At 49.2% G+C, this 18,219-nt stretch overlaps 1 protein-coding gene across 2 annotated transcripts in view; it reads right to left on the bottom strand.

The window, feature by feature from the left end:
• Positions 1-18,219, bottom strand: part of SCAP (SREBF chaperone) — a 55,323-nt gene that overhangs the window by 24,529 nt on the left and 12,575 nt on the right. The window contains exons 1-4 of one of the 2 annotated variants that reach the window (XM_068404394.1): positions 15,128-15,196; positions 11,779-11,995; positions 3,163-3,292; positions 786-943 (exon numbers count right to left, since the gene is read on the bottom strand). In XM_068404394.1, coding sequence (XP_068260495.1) covers positions 786-943; positions 3,163-3,292; positions 11,779-11,900 — 410 coding nt within the window. In that variant the 5' untranslated portion in view covers positions 11,901-11,995; positions 15,128-15,196. Of the gene's footprint in view, positions 1-785; positions 944-3,162; positions 3,293-11,778; positions 11,996-15,127; positions 15,197-18,219 lie in introns of those variants that run through there. The other variant, XM_068404393.1, reaches the window with a different exon arrangement.

Consider the following 18,219-nt stretch of genomic DNA (forward strand, 5'->3'; position numbering starts at 1 on the left):
CGTGTGATCTCATGATATTTCAGGAAAGGCATTTCCATGGAAAATAATGCACAAATGAGACTTCTCTGAGAATATTGTGTAGAGTTCTCATCTCCCACGTTCAGGAATGATACACTAACAACAGCAGTGCCAAGAGGAGCAGTCAGGATGACAAAAAGAATACAGAGATGTCTTACTACTGGACTAAGCCAAGAGTTTCATATGTTTAGTGTAACAAACAGGGATTTGGGATGGGGAGTAGGAGCTGTCCCTGTAAACACCTGGAGCAGAGGAAAGCTGGTTTTGTACAAAGATTCTGTCAGGACAAAACCAAGCAGGTATAAACTGTCCTAAATACAAAGTGGAAAGGCAGGAGAAGGTTCCTGACCAAGTGAAATTCTAGAAGAGCTTCACAATAGGCGTGGTGGGGTCAAATGAACTTGCTTTACTAAGAAGCTTGCACGCTTACAAAGGGATTATATGATGCTGCTATCTGCTGTAACAGGTATAACCTTGGAGGCTCCTTCCAGACCTCTGCCCAGGACTCTGACAGGAAGGTTCCTGATAATTATCAGTGGCTAAAGGACAGGCAAGCTCTCTAGCACAAAAGCTAAACTGCTCTGTGTGCAGGACAGGTACAATGTCACTTGTTAGCAGTCATCTCTCGTTAAAATTTTCTTTTAATTTTGAGAATCTTACCAATTCAAAGCTAATAATAGGACTTAGGAGGCAGTAATTTAGAAGATGGGGGTGTACAACAGTGGGTCAGCCTGCCATGTACACAAACTCTAAAGCACAGTAATTACCTGTCTCTCAGGGCATGGTTTCTAATCTCCTCCACGATCTGGAAGACGCGGGAGAGGGGTGAACGAAACACATCAACAGCAAGGAAGTTCTTCTGCCACGGGGAGACGGTAGCTTTCACAAAGATCTGCTGGATGTAGGCCACGGGAGCACCAACGTACTGCAGGGAAAACCAGAGGGGGGATAAAAACACACGGTGAGTGGGAAGCTGCTTAGCAGAATTAGACCGCAGCTTGGCAACCTTTCAGGAAGGGGTTTGCCAGACTATATTTTCCTTTCCCAAATTAGAGGTGAAACATGACAGTCCTAACGTAGCAAGAACAAAAAGAGCCTGTTTCTCCAAGAGGCAAAATGCCACTGACCATTTTGGCATCAGTCTGTTGCACTTCTTTGTGAGGCAGAGGCTCCCAGCTCCTGCTGGATTTGGTACTGGAATGAAAGGCAGGAGCAGGGACTCTCTGCCTCTCACAGATGCCTCTCACAACGCTGTGGTTTCCCCCAAACTGGGCTGATTCTGCTGTGTGCCATTTAAATCTTCCTGGTCTCTGTGCCCAGGCTGCTGCTCCTGCTCGAGGGAATCACGCCGTGGCAGCCAGAACTTTTGTGCTCTGTTAGCTGAACCAGGCAACAAAGCAGAAGGGAAGATTTAATCAGCCAGCAGCAGCCCGAGTTAACAAAAAGCTCTCAGTGGCACCAAAGAGTGTAGAAGGTGGCAAATTATATCAATCACAATGAGAAGAGCACATATGGAGAGAGCAGAGAGCTGGAGGCACCAAAAGCTTTAAGCCAACAGGCAACTTTACTTAAGAGAGAACCTGGAATGAAAAAGAACAATGCAGGTTACAAAGGATGATTTTAGAATTGTTTCCTCATTTCCTGGACAAGGTGACCAGCCTTCTTGGAAAGCATCAGGGTTCCAGTTTGCTCATGCAGAAGAACAGTTAATTCCTAACCCTTAACATAAAGATATGAGTCTCATTTACCTGCATGATACATAAAAGTCAATTAAAAAAAAACAAAACAAAATCAAAACCCACCTTTACATTATACTCAACTCACCAGGTTCTTCATAGAATCGTTTTGGTTGGAAAGGACCTTTAAGATCATCAAGTCCAACCATTAACATCAAGTACCCCTACACTCCCTAGACCCCACTATAGTAGCTGGCTCCACAGACAGAGTGTTTGGCTGCCTAAATTCAAATCCAAATGAAAATCTCCACAGTTACAGCTGTAAAGGCTGACTGCATCCTGTTCTCAGCCTTCAGAGGAGGCCAAGGGCAGGTATGTGAAGCGGAGTGCGTCAGCAGGAGGTTTGTCCTGCTGCTCTAGGGAAACTGCGTGCCTTTGGAGGACATTAGGAAGTGGGGGCTTGTTCACAGACTCACAGAATCAATGAGGTTGGAAGAGCCCTCTGGGACCATCGAGTCCAACCATTGCCCTGACACCACCATGGCAACTAGACCAGGGCACTAAGTGCCATGGCCAGGCTTTTCTTAAACCCCTCCAGAGATGGGGACTCCACCACCTCCCTGGGCAGCCCCTTCCAATGGCTAATGACCCTTGCTGAGAAGAAATGCTTCCTAATGGCCAACCTGACCCTCCCCTGGCCAAGCTTGAGGCTGTGTCCTCTTGTCCTAGCGCTGGTTACCTGGGAGAAGAGGCCAACTCCCACTGCGCTCCAACCTCCCTTCACGTAGTTGTAGACTGCACTAAGGTCACCTCTGAGCCTCCTCTTCTCCAGGATAAACACCCCCAGCTCCCTCAGCCGTTCCTCGCAGGTCAGACCCTCCAGACCCTCCACCAGCTTGGTCGCCCTCCTCTGGACTCGCTCCAACACCTCAACATCTCTCTTGAAGTGCGGGGCCCAGAACTGGACACAGGATTCAAGGTGCGGCCTCACCAGTGCCAAGATCTTGTTATCCCAGAACCCATCATTAAACTCATTTAAAACCTAATAATGCTTCAAGAAGTATCCTATTTACCTTAGATAAAGTCATCCTTGAAAAATGGACTGGTAACAGCATTTCAGAGCTTTTAACTCTTCCAAATGCCTGGCATCCCTTTTTCTGATAGAGCAAGAGTAACACAAGACAATACAGCCTAAACTCAGCAGTTACACAAAGCAATGTGTCACCAGAAATATTTTGGATGTGTTTAAGAAAAGCCTGGACATGGCACTTAGTACCCTGGTCTAGTTGCCATGGTGGTGTCAGGGCAATGGTTGGACTCGATGAGCCCAGAGGGCTCTTCCAAGCTGGTTGATTCTGTGATTCTGTGATTTTCTATGGATTACAGTAAGCTGTAGGTAACAGAACAGGGTTGTTTCACCATCTCTTTGACCCCCCCACACCCAGCACACCCCCAGTGCGGGACTCACCCAGTCGGGACGCTCGCCAAGATCCCCTTGCTGCAGACCCGCGTCTGGAGAGGGTGGAGAGTAATCCTTCACGGGGGTGCTGTACTCCACAGGTCCTGTGCCAGGCAGCGGCAGCTTCAACAGCGGGTAACTATGGGTAGGACACAAGCAAGAAACATTGCGCTTTGTTTTGAATCAGGCTTTTAGACAGTCTCCAAGAAGAGCTTAAAAAATGAATGGGTCACGAGAAATGAGCCCACTCCAGCTTAATCCAACCTCTGCGGGACAGGAGACATGGCTGCAAGACAAAGAGGGCTTCAGCTCTCAGAGGAACTGTTTGATGTGTTTCCCCAACACAAGAGATAATGCGACTAAAAATCCTGGGAGAAGAAGAAAAGTTCTTGCAGGACCTCACCTGGATTACTCTCCATCACCCCAAAGTTAGTAGTGCTAAAAACACTGATTAAGTACAGCCACGTCTCAACCAAGCTGTAGCCTGCACAAAAATGAGACAATCCCAGAATCAATGAGGTTGGAAGAGCCCTCTGGGATCATCGAGTCCAACCATTGCCCTGACACCACCATGGCAACTAGACCAGGGCACTAAGTGCCATGGCCAGGCTTTTCTTAAACCCCTCCAGAGATGGGGACTCCACCACCTCCCTGGGCAGCCCCTTCCAATGGCTAATGACCCTTGCTGAGAAGAAATGCTTCCTAATGTCCAACCTGACCCTCCCCTGGCCAAGCTTGAGGCTGTGTCCTCTTGTCCTAGCGCTGGTTGCCTGGGAGAAGAGGCCGATGGCTACTTTCCTGCCCCAAGTCCCCTACTAATAACTTAATTTTCCTCATTGAGATTTACACTATTTCCAGTATTTGTCATTAACTTCATTGGTTCTCAAAGCGCTTTTAATAGTAGCAATGAGACACCAACCCAGCTAGGCAATATTGATCTTTTTACTACTACAATCTTCAGATGATTGCTGCAGCAATCCCACCACAAAGACTTCAAACTATTTGAAAGTTGAGAAACTGAGGTTTCAGAGAGTTTAGAAAACTGGTTTTAGCTCCGGAGGTTCTTGAAACCTGCTGATGGACAGCCGGCTAAACATGAGCCAGCAGTGTGCCCAGGTGGCCAAGAAGGCCAATGGCATCCTGGCCTCTATCAGGACTAGTGTAGCCAGCCGGTCTGGGGAAGGGATCGTCCCTCTGTACTGGGCACTGGTGAGGCCGCACCTTGAATCCTGTGTCCAGTTGTGGGCCCCGCACTTCAAGAGAGATGTTGAGGTGTTGGAGCGAGTGCAGATGAGGGCGACCAAGGTGGTGAAGGGTCTGGAGGGTCTGACCTGCGAGGAACGGCTGAGGGAGCTGGGGGTGTTTAGCCTGGAGAAGAGGAGGCTCAGAGGTGACCTTAGTGCAGTCTACAACTACCTGAAGGGAGGTTGTAGCAAAGTGGGAGTCGGCCTCTTCTCCCAGGCAACCAGCGCTAGGACAAGAGGACACAGCCTCAAGCTTGGCCAGGGGAGGGTCAGGTTGGACATGAGGAAGCATTTCTTCTCAGCAAGGGTCATTAGCCATTGGAAGGGGCTGCCCAGGGAGGTGGTGGAGTCACCATCTCTGGAGGGCTTTAAGAAAAGCCTGGACATGGCACTTAGTGCCCTGGTCTAGTTGCCATGGTGGTGTCAGGGCAATGGTTGGACTCGATGATCCCAGAGGGCTCTTCCAACCTCATTAATTCTGTGATTGATTCTGTGATTCTGTGAAAGCGATTAAAACCGTATCAGAATTGAACTGGTGGAAAATCAAGACTGCAGTTACAGAGATATCGACCAACAAGTGGGAACTGTCAGCACCAAAATGAACTGGAGACCAGAGTTTGCTGGGCTTTCCGATGACATAACTTCTTGTCTTTTTGTTGTCTGATGCACAACAATCTATCAGGCCTTAAATTTCTGACAAATTTTCCCATTTACAGCTGAACTTTTCTTCCAATATTGCCAGAATAAATACAAAGGCCTTGGGATTGTTTTCCTGCAACACTCTGCCCGCTTCATTAGGGATTAGGGATTAGCCTGGATCATCAAAGGCCACGGAGGGGACAAGCAACAGCTCAGGACAAGGCTTCAGACTGAACAACAACAGGATGAAAAAGAACAATGAAATGAGAAGCAAAGCTTGTCGGGTTTGCTGTTTTATTAGTCTGACAAAAATACAACATCTAATTATTATAAAATCATTGTGCAATAGGAGGGAAGAGACAAAGGAATAATAAAATCATGTCGTAATACATCAGAGGTGAAAATGCCCGACAGAAGGCACACTCAGGAGACACAGAACACAAGCAGCCATCATTTTTAGTCCTGCTAAATGACACGTAGCACCTGCTTGTCGTGCTGATCTGCTGAAAACAAAAGCCTGGGGGAGATACACAGAGCAATTATCCTGCGTCTGACTGAGGCCGAGAGACACAAATGAAAATAAAAAATCGAGTACCTGTGACAAACAAAGAATCAGTTGAAAAAGTGACCAAGGAAGAACGATTTTTTCACTAAATCATAGAACCAGAGAATGGTTTGCGTGGGAAGGGACCTTAAAGACCATCCAGTTCCACCCCCCTGCCACGGGCAGGGACACCTTCCACCAGACCAGGTTGCTCCCAGCCCCATCCAACCTGGCCTTGAACACTGCCAGGGAGGGGGCAGCCACAGCTGCTCTGGGCAACCTGGGCCAGGCTCTCACCACCCTCACAGCAAAGAATTTCTCCCTCAGATCTCATCTCAATCTCCCCTCTTGCAGTTTAAAACCGTTCCCCCTCGTCCTGTCACTCCATGCCCTTGTCAAAAGCCCCTCTCCCGCTTTCCTGTAGCCCCTTCAGGCACTGGAAGGTGCTAGAAGGTCTCCCCGGAGCCTTCTCTTCTCCAGGCTGAACAGCCCCAGCTCTCTCAGCCTGTCTCCAGAGCAGAGGGGCTCCAGCCCTCGGAGCATCTCCGTGGCCTCCTCTGGACTCGCTCCAACAGCTCCTGGAGCTGACCTGGATGAAGGAGCAGACCAGGCAACTAGACCAGGGCACTAAGTGCCATGGCCAGGCTTTTCTTAAACCCCTCCAGAGATGGTGACTCCACCACCTCCCTGGGCAGCCCCTTCCAAGGGCTAATGACCCTTGCTGAGAAGAAATGCTTCCTAATGTCCAAGCCTTGTCATGTTCCAAATCCACAGAGAATACAGTCCCTGTGGGACCGCGTGATGAAACTAGAAGCAAGTTCTGTGTAGTGACACCTCTGTTCTGCTTCGCAGGAAAAGGAAACTGGCAGCACAGAGCAAGGGGCATCTTGGCTTTTGCAGGGCAGAGTTTTTGAGGGTTCTGTCAGTGGGGAAACAAGACAAAGCAAACGTTTGTTCAGAAACAGGAACTGTTTATGCACTTACCAAGGCTAAGAAGGGGACTGTTGCTGCCGAATATTTGGCCTTCTCTACCCTCTGGCAAGACCCTTTATTACCAAATTTCCTATCTCATTACCAGGTTGTTCTATATTTGTGATAGTTTAGGCTGGAAGCAGGCTAAAAGGTTGTTCTACAGTGTGCAAAACGGAGGTGGTGGCTATTTTAAGGCGATATATCACCACCTTCCCTGTTACCTAAGACCTGCCAGCTCTCTCCTTCCCTTCAGGTTCACCAGAAGCCTGCTGTGGGGTGGTGGTGATCTCCACTTCGATTCTGAGCAGGAGGAATATGCAATCGGAGGGTTTGCAGTTCTGTTGAGCTGCCAGCTGCCTCGGGCTCACCTGGCACATCTCCATCTTGGCCCTCTAAGCTGTCTTGAAAATATGTAAAGTAGTTGGATGAACATTTTTGCTCGAACCTGCCTCATGCTTGGTAACTAAAGCGCGCCCTTGCGTGAATTCAGGAATACCAACGTGTAGATGGTCTATTTTTCCTTTATTTTGGATTTGCAGAAGGGGGTCAGGGTGTGCTCATGAGCATCTGAAAATAATGCTTCTCAAAACCAAATCTTCTTCTTGAGCTTTCCTGTCACCTGTTGTAGATTCTACTTTTCTTCCCTCCTTTCTCTATCCTTTCCATTCTGGTGTTTACCTCTTGCCTTGATGGTCAGAAAAATCTCTAACAAAGAGAAATGTGAGGAGGATCAAACCTGAGCGTGCCCTGGTCTAGTTGCCATGGTGGTGTCAGGGCAACGGTTGGACTTGATGAGCCCAGAGGGCTCTTCCAACCTGGTTGATTCTGGGAACCAGTAACAGACACCCTGTGATGGCTGTGCTACCTGGTCCTCGACACCCGGCCTTTTTAGAACAGGAGAAACACCACCATGTTAACTGTTGTCACATAGATCGAGAACCAGAACTGATGCTGGATAAATTGTGGACCACGTGGTTTATTTCAGCTTTTAAAAAAGGTTAGCTGAACACAAAGATGGTCATGTTTTACTGAGGGGTGGGGGAGGAAAGCAAGAACAACTGAGTTTATTTCTTCTGCAGCAGTTTTACAAGCTCTCCTTGATTCTAGGTGCATACAGGTGCACAGGAGAAGACTGTTTCACCTCTCTCCCTTTCAAGAACTCAGGTTGCCAGATCCACCCTTGCTTGCTTGAACAACACAATGTATTTATTAATCATGTTTAAGGCTGAAGAATACACAATACTTCCTTTTTGCTCTACTACCTTCTCCTTTTTCCCCCCCTTCAGGGATGGGACTAACCTTCTCAGCAGCATCGCAGATGTTATTAGCTCCTTCCCTGCTGATAAAAGTCAGCGTGAAACCACTGGATCATTTGTGTATCTTCTTTCCTCATTAGAGAGACCTGTAGTTCCTACTACTTAATTGCTCCACACTTGTTTCAGACATCAACCTGCATTACTACGCAAACAGTGCTGAGGGTCTCTTACCAATGATGCTGGACAGAAACACCACCTAAACGAGCTTCTACCTTGAAGCTGAGCCTTGATTTTCTCCACCAGCTTCTTTCTCCAAATTTCAGCACCTTTCTCACTCGTTTTTGCAGCGAGGTGGCTGAGCTGAATCAGTGGGATCTGTCCTAAGAAAATGGAACACTTCTAAAGAGCACAACAAATTAAATTCCAGCAGTAAATCGGTGCCAAAGACCATCACTGAGAGTCCTCACGACACAACTGCAGGAAAAAATGCAGATGTGACACTTCGTGGCCATCAGCGAGTTCCTCCCCGCAGCCAACAGAAGCTTCCACAGGAGGTGGCCATCCCACAGCTCCCATAAGGGACTGTCTGCTGCGGCTCCTGCCCACAGCACCCAACCCACCCTGGGTGCTGAGTGTGCCCAGCAGCTGCCAGTTCTGCGTCCTGGGAGGCTATTCAGATGGACGCAGCTTAAAACAAATATACACACAGCTGGGTCAGCCCAAGGCTCCATCTGCCAGCAGCCTGTTTCTTACCAGGGAAGAGTAAGGGCGAGCATAGAATGAAGGAAATGCCCATCACATGTCATAGTTCCAGGACTTAACTTCAACCCAAAGTGAGGGAGGGGTGGCCGATCCCCCAGCGGGCCCTGCTGCCATTCAGAGAGACCTGGACAGGCTGGAGAGCTGGGGGAGAGGAACCTCATGAAGTTCAACCAAGGCAAGTGTAGGGTCCTGCACCTGGGGAGGAATAACCCCATGCACCAGTACAGGCTGGGGCTGATCTACTGGAGAGCAGCTCTGCAGAGAAGGACCTGGGAGTTCTGGAAGACAAGTTCCCCATGAGCCAACAATGTGCCCTTGGGCCAGGAAGGCCAATGGTGTCCTGGGGTGCGTGAGGAAGAGTGTGGGCAGCAGGTCGAGGGAGGTTCTCCTGCCCCTCTACACGGCCCTGATGAGGTCACACCTGGAGTAACTGTGGGCATTTCTGGGCCCCCCAGTTCAAGACAGACAAGGAACTACTGGGGAGAGTCCAGCGGAGGGGTACGGAGATGGTCAGAGGGCTGGAGCATCTCTGCTGCGAGGAGAGGCTGAGGGAGCTGGGGCTGTTCAGCTGGAGAAGAGCAGACTGAGGGGGGATCTTATCAATGCTCACAGATACCTCAGGGGTGGGTGTCAAGGGGATGGGGCCAGACTCTTCTCAGTGGTGCCCAGTGACAGGACAAGGGGCAACGGGCACAAGCTGAAACATGGGAAGTTCCATGTGAATATGAGGAGGAACTTCTTTGGTGTGAGGGTGCCAGAGCCCTGGCACAGGCTGCCCAGGGAGGGGGGGAGTCTCCTTCTCTGGAGATATTCAAACCCGCCTGGACACGACCCTGTGCAACGTGCTGTGGGTGACCCTGCTTGGGCAGGGGTTGGGCTGGATGATCTCCAGAGGTGCCTTCCAACCCCAGCCAGGCTGGGATTCCGTGTGAAGTGAGTTAGTATATTAGCTAAAAATTCATTTTCTGAAAAAATTGCTAAAATACTTTTGAAGTTCCCTGCCCCACCGCGTAGACAGCCAGCAGTCACTGACCAACAGTCACCTCACTTCTGTTTTCCTCTTATTTCATACCATTTTATATATTCAGGCATCCTGAATAAAAGGAACTATAGTCCTTTCTTTGGCCTTGGCCCCCTGCCCCCCTAAAAAACTATAAAGTTTTACCACATCTGAAGAAAAGACTCACTGAGAAGGATTCTAGTGCACCACAGCCTGAAAAGTTACTCACTGTCTTGCTCCAGGTTTACACTGTCGTAGTCCCTACCCATTTGTTAACAGATTAGCTTTCAACCAGCTGTAGTTGCACAAGCCACAGAGCTAACAACTGTGTGCAGCCACACACCACAAACACCAGATTATTCCACACAGAGCAAACAAGGAGGAGGCATCTCTCGGACTTCTAAGGATATTTATCAAGTGCTCACTGTAGAGAGCAGTTTGAGCTCTGACAACACCCAAATTCTACTCCAAGTCAAGGAACCTGAAATACACCACACTCGGTAACGTAGCTGCATTGTAAATGGATACAATAAGTTTTATTTCTTGTTGTAAATGAATGAACAAGATGTGGACTGCAACTGCAAAGCTACCCAAGAAAACAGGAGCTCTCCCTGATGCAGCCCAGGATACCGTGGGCCACCTCTGCCATGAGGGCACATGGGTGGTTCCTGTTCAATTTGGTGTCCACCAGGACCTCCAGGGCCTCTTCTGCAAAGCTGCTCTCCAGAGGGCTGACCCCCAGGCTGTAGAGGCACCTGGGGTGACTCTTCCTTTTACATCTCCTTGTGTTGAACTTCATGAGGTTCCTCTCTGCCCATGCAGTCATCTGGTGTATCAGCCACTCGTTCCAGTTTTCATCCAGCCACTTCATCCAGTTTTCCACCTTCCAGTTCATGATACATGACATTTGCATCATCTCCAAACTTGCTGAGGGTGCAGTCCACCCCATCATCCAGGTCAACAATGAAGAAGTCAGGCCTCAGGCTCAAACTAAGAGGAAGACTTGAAAATCTCAACCGAAAACTAAACTTCCAATAAATATTTCAGGGTGTCCAGTGCACGGATGTCCTGTCAGAGCTCAGTCTCACCACACTGAAATGCTCAAGTGTAGAAGGGCTGCACTCTGGAATAGTTTTGACTGACTTAGTAAAGCCACTTCTCAGGCCAGAATTAACACCTAGTTAACACCAGTTAATACAGAGCAGCTGTATTAACAGGACTGGAACTGAAACCTCCCTGGGCAGCCCCTTCCAATGCCTAATGACCCTTGCTGAGAAGAAATGCTTCCTAATGGCCAACCTGAACCTCCCCTGGCCAAGCTTGAGGCTGTGTCCTCTTGTCCTAGTGCTGGTTGCCTGGGAGAAGAGGCCGACTCCCACTCCACTACAACCTCCCTTCAGGTAGTTGTAGACTGCACTAAGGTCACCTCTGAGCCTCCTCTTCTCCACGCTAAACACCCCCAGCTCCCTCAGCCGTTCCTCGCAGGTCAGACCCTCCAGACCCTTCACCACCTTGGTCGCCCTCCTCTGCACTCGCTCCAACACCTCAACATCTCTCTTGAAGTGCGGGGCCCAGAACTGGACACAGGATTCAAGGTGCGGCCTCACCAGTGCCCAGTACAGAGGGACGATCCCTTCCCCAGACCGGCTGGCTACACTAGTCATAACAGAGGCCAGGATGCCATTGGCCTTCTTGGCCACCTGGGCACACTGCTGGCTCACATTTAGCTGGCAATATGTAAACTGGACTTCATATCTAAACGGGAGTTCATGAGGAGGGTAGGGAATTTACAAGAACAAACACCACATGCATGCCAGGGTAAGGGCTGAAGAAGAAGAGCACAAGCTCCAGGAGAACAGAATAGGCAAATACGGAGAGAAAGGTCAACTTTCCCTCTCCCTATTTTTAATTTATGGTTTTGGAGTCCACCACCAGGTGTTTGGGGATTACTTTTACTTTATTTGTTGCTTTACTTCATTTATTCAATTATTTTTTACTATTTACTTATTAAACCACACAAAGATACTTCACGCCTGTCTTTGCTTCTGTCCCACAAAAAGAGATGACAAAAAGGTATTACTTTTTTTTTAAAGAAGAGCTTCTGAGATAGCCCACAAGACAGAGAAACCTGAGCCTGTTCATGGCGTTGCTCTGAAAACCCCACAAAGCAGCAGCACCCTGTGACACCAAGCACTTTGTGTGACTTACCAGCAGGCCAGAATACAGAGCCCAGTAAAGAGGATGATGGGAATGGGGTAGGAAGCACACAGCAGCCCGTGGCTGTAGAACGTCCGCGATATCCTCTCGCGCAGCTTTTCAGTCAGGGTCATCCTCAAGTGTTGTCAGCTCGTTGCCATCCCGGAATACATCAGGGGGTCGGGCAATTCCAGCATGTGCAACGCTTCAGCAAAGGCACTGTACCCAGCTATGGATCGGAAAGAAAGAAAGCTCATGAGAACAATAAATAAATGGAAAATAAACATCACCAACTTGTTTTAGAAAGATTTCCAGCACTGTACCTCCTCAGGAAGGAAAAAAGAAACACCATACAGTGAGGACCAATGGCATGAGGTTCAACAAGAACAAGTGCTGAGTCTTACACCTCAGCCACACCAACCCCCTGCAGCGCTACAGGTTGGGGGAAGAGTGGTTAGAAAGAGCCCTGGGGGTGCTGATGGACAGGCGGCTGAACATGGGCCAGCAGTGTGCCCAGGTGGCCAAGAAGGCCAATGGCATCCTGGCCTCTATTAGGACTAGTGTAGCCAGCTGGTCCGGGGAAGGGATCGTCCCTCTGTACTGGGCACTGGTGAGGCCGCACCTTGAATCCTGTGTCCAGTTGTGGGCCCCGCACTTCAAGAGAGATGTTGAGGTGTTGGAGCGAGTGCAGAGGAGGGCGACCAAGCTGGGGAAGGGTCTGGAGGGTCTGACCTCTGAGGAACTGCTGAGGGAGCTGGGGGTGTTTAGCCTGGAGAAGAGGAGGCTCAGAGGTGACCTTAGTGCAGTCTACAACTACCTGAAGGGAGGGTGTAGCACAGTGGGAGTCGGCCTCTTCTCCCAGGCAACCAGCGCTAGGACAAGAGGACACAGCCTCAAGCTTGGCCAGGGGAGGGTCAGGTTGGACATTAGGAAGCATTTCTTCTCAGCAAGGGTCATTAGCCATTGGAAGGGGCTGCCCAGGGAGGTGGGGGAGTCACCATCTCTGGAGGGGTTGAAGAAAAGCCTGGACATGGCACTTAGTGCCCTGGTCTAGTTGCCATGGTGGTGTCAGGGCAATGGTTGGACTCGATGAGCCCAGAGGGCTCTTCCAACCTCATTGATTCTGGGATTTTGTGACTTGTTACGAGCCTACAGGCAATTTGATCCAATTATTGGGTTTTGCATAGGGGAAGGAAGGGCAGAAAACAGAAGCAGGGACTGAACACCAGCCCAACGGATGTCAGGCGCAGCTGCTGGGCAGAGCAGACGCGCCGGAACGGAGCGAGGAACCCATCTGCCTGCAAGGGAGAAAAGGAGCTTAGCAGGAAAAGAATTAAGCAGTGCTCCACGGAGATGCCAAAATGCCAATTAGCAGAGAAGGATTGAGGCTGGCTGTCAGCAGGCGGGCTTAAGGGAGTGCTCTTGGCCACCAACCGAAGCCCTTGCAGTGCTTTAACCGTTAGCACCACGCCAGGAACAAGAGAAGAGACCAGAGCGGGCTTTGCAGCTAGGACAGGCCAAAGAAAGGGATTTTTGCATGGGGAATGAGGGAGGGAAGGGTAAGCAGCCACAGGTCAGAAGACTGAGCCAGAGTCTTAGATAAGAGGAAGATAAACTAATGCAGACACTTCTCATCAAAACGTGTTCTGACTTGACTGCAAGACTCAGGATGAGGCTGTTGGCCAAGGGCAAATGAATTGCAGATGTCAGAACTGGTCAATTTAAACTTGCAATTTGATTTACAAAGTATAAAAAAAGCAATATGAAAAGCCCTAAGAAAAGGTTAAGATAATACATTAAAATAAAGCACAAATCAAATTTCTAGGAAAGATGGAGCAGAAGAAACTTACCCTCTAACTTTTTTGTTTGTTTGTTTTTATAAATCTCAGGCTAAATACAAACCATGTGGGTCACAACAATGTTGTGAGAAGCTAAAGGCTGGACTGGAAGACAGATTTTTTTTGTACAGTTCAAAGTTACGATTATCCAAGAGTCTTGTATTTCTATCTGAGAAGAAATAAATACATTTTTCCTGGCTTCTCCAGAATAAGACTTTCTGGGCCCTGCACTTCAAGAAAGATCTTGAGGTGTTGGAGTGAGTGCAGAGGAGGGCGACCAAGTGGTGAAGGGTCTGGAGGGTCTGACCTGCGAGGAGCGGCTGAGGGAGCTGGGGGTGTTTAGCCTGGAGAAGAGGAAGCTCAGAGGTGACCTTAGTGCAGTCTACAACTACCTGAAGGGAGGTTGGAGCGCAGTGGGAGTCGGCCTCTTCTCCCAGGCAACCAGCGACAGGACAAGAGGACACAGCCTCAAGCTTGGCCAGGGGAGGGTCAGGTTGGCCATTAGGAAGCATTTCTTCTCAGCAAGGGTCATTAGCCATTGGAAGGGGCTGCCCAGGGAGGTGGTGGAGTCACCATCTCTGGAGGGGTTTAAGCAAAGCCTGGACGTGGCACTTAGTGCCCTGGTCTAGTTGCCATGGTGGTGTCAGGGCAATGGTTGGACTCGATGAGCCCAGAGGGCTCTTCCAACCTGACTGATCCTGTGATTCTGTGCTTAGGTTCTGTAGCCGCCCCTCCATTTACACCACCACAAATCACTATTACTGCCAGGATCACACACATTCAGCTACACACGAGTGGGATTTCAGTTAAGACACTTTCCCCCCCCGCCACACACACCCAATCGCAGCGTTTCATTGACCGCAGCAGCTCCCATGGTAACTACAACCCAGGGGCTGGCTGGGAGAGCGAGGATGGGGGGTCTGTGGGGAGCGCAGGACACCCTACACCAAGGTTACTCCTCCGCACCTCAAGAAACACAGTTTTTCAGTGCAGCCTTGCAAACGTTTCATATGAGATGCAGTTTTTTTCTGTCACTACATTATACACCACATCTTTGTACTTTTTTGGGTGTACTACGTCCTCTGCCACCCACAGACTTACAAATGGGATTCTCGAGCAGCCAGAAACTCTTCTCATACATAAAGCTGCAACTCCAGGAGAAGGGCTTCTACCATCTCATCAGGAGAAGGCACAATCATTTGTTTGCTGCTCATTCTCAAGGCAAGACAGGCAGAGAATATTAAATGCCCACAACACTTCTAGAGCCCCAAGGCCACCTTCTTTCAAGCTGATCCTTATCCCGATTAGGTGTGTGATGTTACACACCACTTAATTCATAATATTCTCCATGCTGATTACTGTCACAAGACAAAGCAACTTCTCAACCGGAATTAAGCACCAGCATCAGTGCTAACAGCACTGCCTGGTACCCCCCGCCCCCAGCCTCACCAGCTGTGCCCTCAGCGTACGCCAGCCCAGCAGCTCTTCACCCAAACCCCTCAGAACAACCAGTTGTGGCTCACCATAACTTCTGGCCAGCTGACAGTAGGTCAGGCTCTTCTATTTCCCACCCATCCAAGAGTACAGAGGGAAATTTCTTCTTGGAGGAAAAAAAAAAATCCAACTTACAGATGCTGAATGATACTACTTTTCCCAAGACAAAAGCTTTTATCTCACTTAACAATAGTTACATGTTCCAAATTCTTTACATTTCTGCCCGAGAGCATTTTACAGCCTTCACAGAACGCTTCCCTTTACCACTGAAGTGCAGGACAACGCAGCTAATAGCAGCAGCTCAGACAACTCGAGCCCACGGGAAGCTTAGAGGCAAAATTACCAAATGTATGAAAACTTTTCCCTTTATAATAAAGAGCAACCTGTTTTTTTAAAGTATATTCAACATCTCAGTTTTCCATAAAATGTTTTGGATCAGGTCTTAGCGTTGGGTGTCATAAAAACATATGACTGAGCTAGTGAAGAGTGGAGGGGGGAATAAGAATAAAAAAAAATAAATCACTGTTCTGTAGTATTTTTTCTTGCACTTCAATACATAAATTTGCTCCATGTTGTGGCCCATAGCAAAGTCCTACACCTAAACTTTCAACATGGATTTTAATTCAGCGTTTTCCATTTAAAACATCGAGCTTGGTAAAGTAGGAACAAATCCAACACGGTTCTTCTGTCCCCCCAAACCCCTACCACCAGCTACAGCATCCCCAAAGGGACCTGACACTTCAAACCTGTCTCTGTGACGTACCTGTTTGCCAGGGGAACAGCACAGCACATCACTACAGCAGCCCCAGACCAGATGCAGAATTTCAGAAGCTTTCCTGCCAAGGCTGTGTATTTGGGGAAGGACAGGAGGAATGAAGGGGAAAGGAGACAGAGTTTACTAAAAATTAGGATTTATAAAGGTCACTCAGTTGCTCTCTGCTGCTGCCAACAGAGCAGATCAATGTGACTACTGCTCTCCCAGCACCTGAGGGCAAGGCGGGCGTACGGACCATCAGCAATAGTTCACCTGCCCAGCGCTGCAGTCGTTTGCCACGTATCCATCACAGAATTACAGAATCAATCAGGTTGGAGGAGCCCTCTGGGATCATCGAGTCCAACCATTGCCCTGACACCACCATGGCAACTAGACCAGGGCACTAAGTGCCATGGCCAGGCTTTGCTTAAACACATCCAGGGATGGTGACTCCACCACCTCCCTGGGCAGCCCCTTCCAATGGCTAATGACCCTTGCTGAGAAGAAATGCTTCCTAATGGCCAACCTGAACCTCCCCTGGCGAAGCTTGAGGCTGTGTCCTCTTGTCCTGTCACTGGTTGCCTGGGAGAAGAGGCCGACTCCCACTGCACTACAACCTCCCTTCAGGTAGTTGTAGACTGCATCAATCCCACACAGGCTCCCCAGAGACAGCAGAATCAGCAGAGCAACCTTCAAAGTTATCACAGAACAAGTGGAGACAGCAGGATTCGTGCTGCTAGAGACAAAACTAGCCAGACTACTCCAAATTTGTACTGTCAAATGAGAAACATTTTTATGTGGGCTCCAGTTAAGATCTTGAGCCGCAAAACAGAGGGTCCATGGAGGCCAATGCCTCTTTCACATCCATGTGCCACCTCCTTCACATGGCAGCACTTCCACTGCCCACAGGGACACGTTCACACACACACACACAGCTACAGGTATTTCAGGCACTCCTGGGCTATACCCGGGACACATAAAGCAGGAAAGCAAGAGAGATCACTGATACTGAATCTACTGTCTGATTTAGTCTCCACTCAACCTGCAAATGTCTCTGTCACCTCTTTTCAGTCCTCACTGCAGCCATGATCTCATGACAGGGTCAGAAACTCAGCACCAAACACCCCCCTGAAAACAAGTGAAATCAAAAAGTTTCTCTGCAGACGCAGAGAACGGCCAGATGTTCGATCACACACACACCAGCAAAGAACAAACAGATTTTCTTGCCCTTTGTTGGCCTGTAGAGGTGCTTCAGATCCTTGAGGTGGTAGAAGCTATCACTGCTGCCATCCCCTCAGTGAAATGACTGGTGCCAGCTGCTGCAGGGGCTCTCCCATCCCAGCATCAGCAAAAGGGAGAAGGGGAAGGAAGAGGCGAACAGCCCTTGGGAACGCAGCTCTCCTACTCTTCAGCCAGTGTGGATTGTCCTCCAACGAGGGCCAGGGATGAAGCACTCTTCTGAAGACTTCAGAGGTGGGAAAACAAGCAATATGCTCAAGACACCAACCTCCCTTCACAGAAATGCTACACAAGCAGCTCTAACACCAAGTTCCTATTCTCCGCTCGCTTTCCCATGAGAAGAATAACAGGCTTTGTGCTGCGAAAGGACACGGAGGTCACGGGCAACAGAATGCTTCCTATGGGAAAAGCATGACCAGTGCACTAACCTCCTGGAGGCTGGAATGGGTTAATCCTGACACTGCTCTTTCAGAAACAAGGCTCCAGAACAGCCTGTATGTTCTCAGTCGAGTATCCTTCACAGAAGGGTACTTTTCATATTCAAAAAAGTAAAAATTCTTCAATAAATTAAATTTCAGGCTGCATTCCCTCCATTGCAGCTATACGGCCAAAACAGAATCTGAAAGCTATTGTTTAGCCTGGAGAAGAGGAGGCTCAGAGGTGACCTTAGTGCAGTCTACAACTACCTGAAGGGAGGTTGTAGTGAAGTGGGAGTCGGCCTCTTCTCCCAGGCAACCAGCGACAGGACAAGAGGACACAGCCTCAAGCTTGGCCAGGGGAGGGTCAGGTTGGACATGAGGAAGCATTTCTTCTCAGCAAGGGTCATTAGCCATTGGAAGGGGCTGCCCAGGGAGGTGGTGGAGTCACCATCTCTGGAGGGGTTTAAGAAAAGCCTGGCCATGGCACTTAGTGCCCTGGTCTAGTTGCCATGGTGGTGTCAGGGCAATGGTTGGACTCGATGAGCCCAGAGGGCTCTTCCAACCTGGTTGATTCTGTGGTTCTGTGATTCTGTAATATGGCACTGCGAGGATCAAACATCTCTAGCACACCCTTCCCTTCTCGTTTATCCTTCTCTGAAGACACCACAAAGCTCTTCACGCTGGTCTAAGGTTTGGACTGTGTGCTCTA

The sequence above is a fragment of the Nyctibius grandis genome, chromosome 7, assembly GCF_013368605.1.
Source record: "Nyctibius grandis isolate bNycGra1 chromosome 7, bNycGra1.pri, whole genome shotgun sequence".
NCBI lineage: Eukaryota > Metazoa > Chordata > Aves > Nyctibiiformes > Nyctibiidae > Nyctibius > Nyctibius grandis.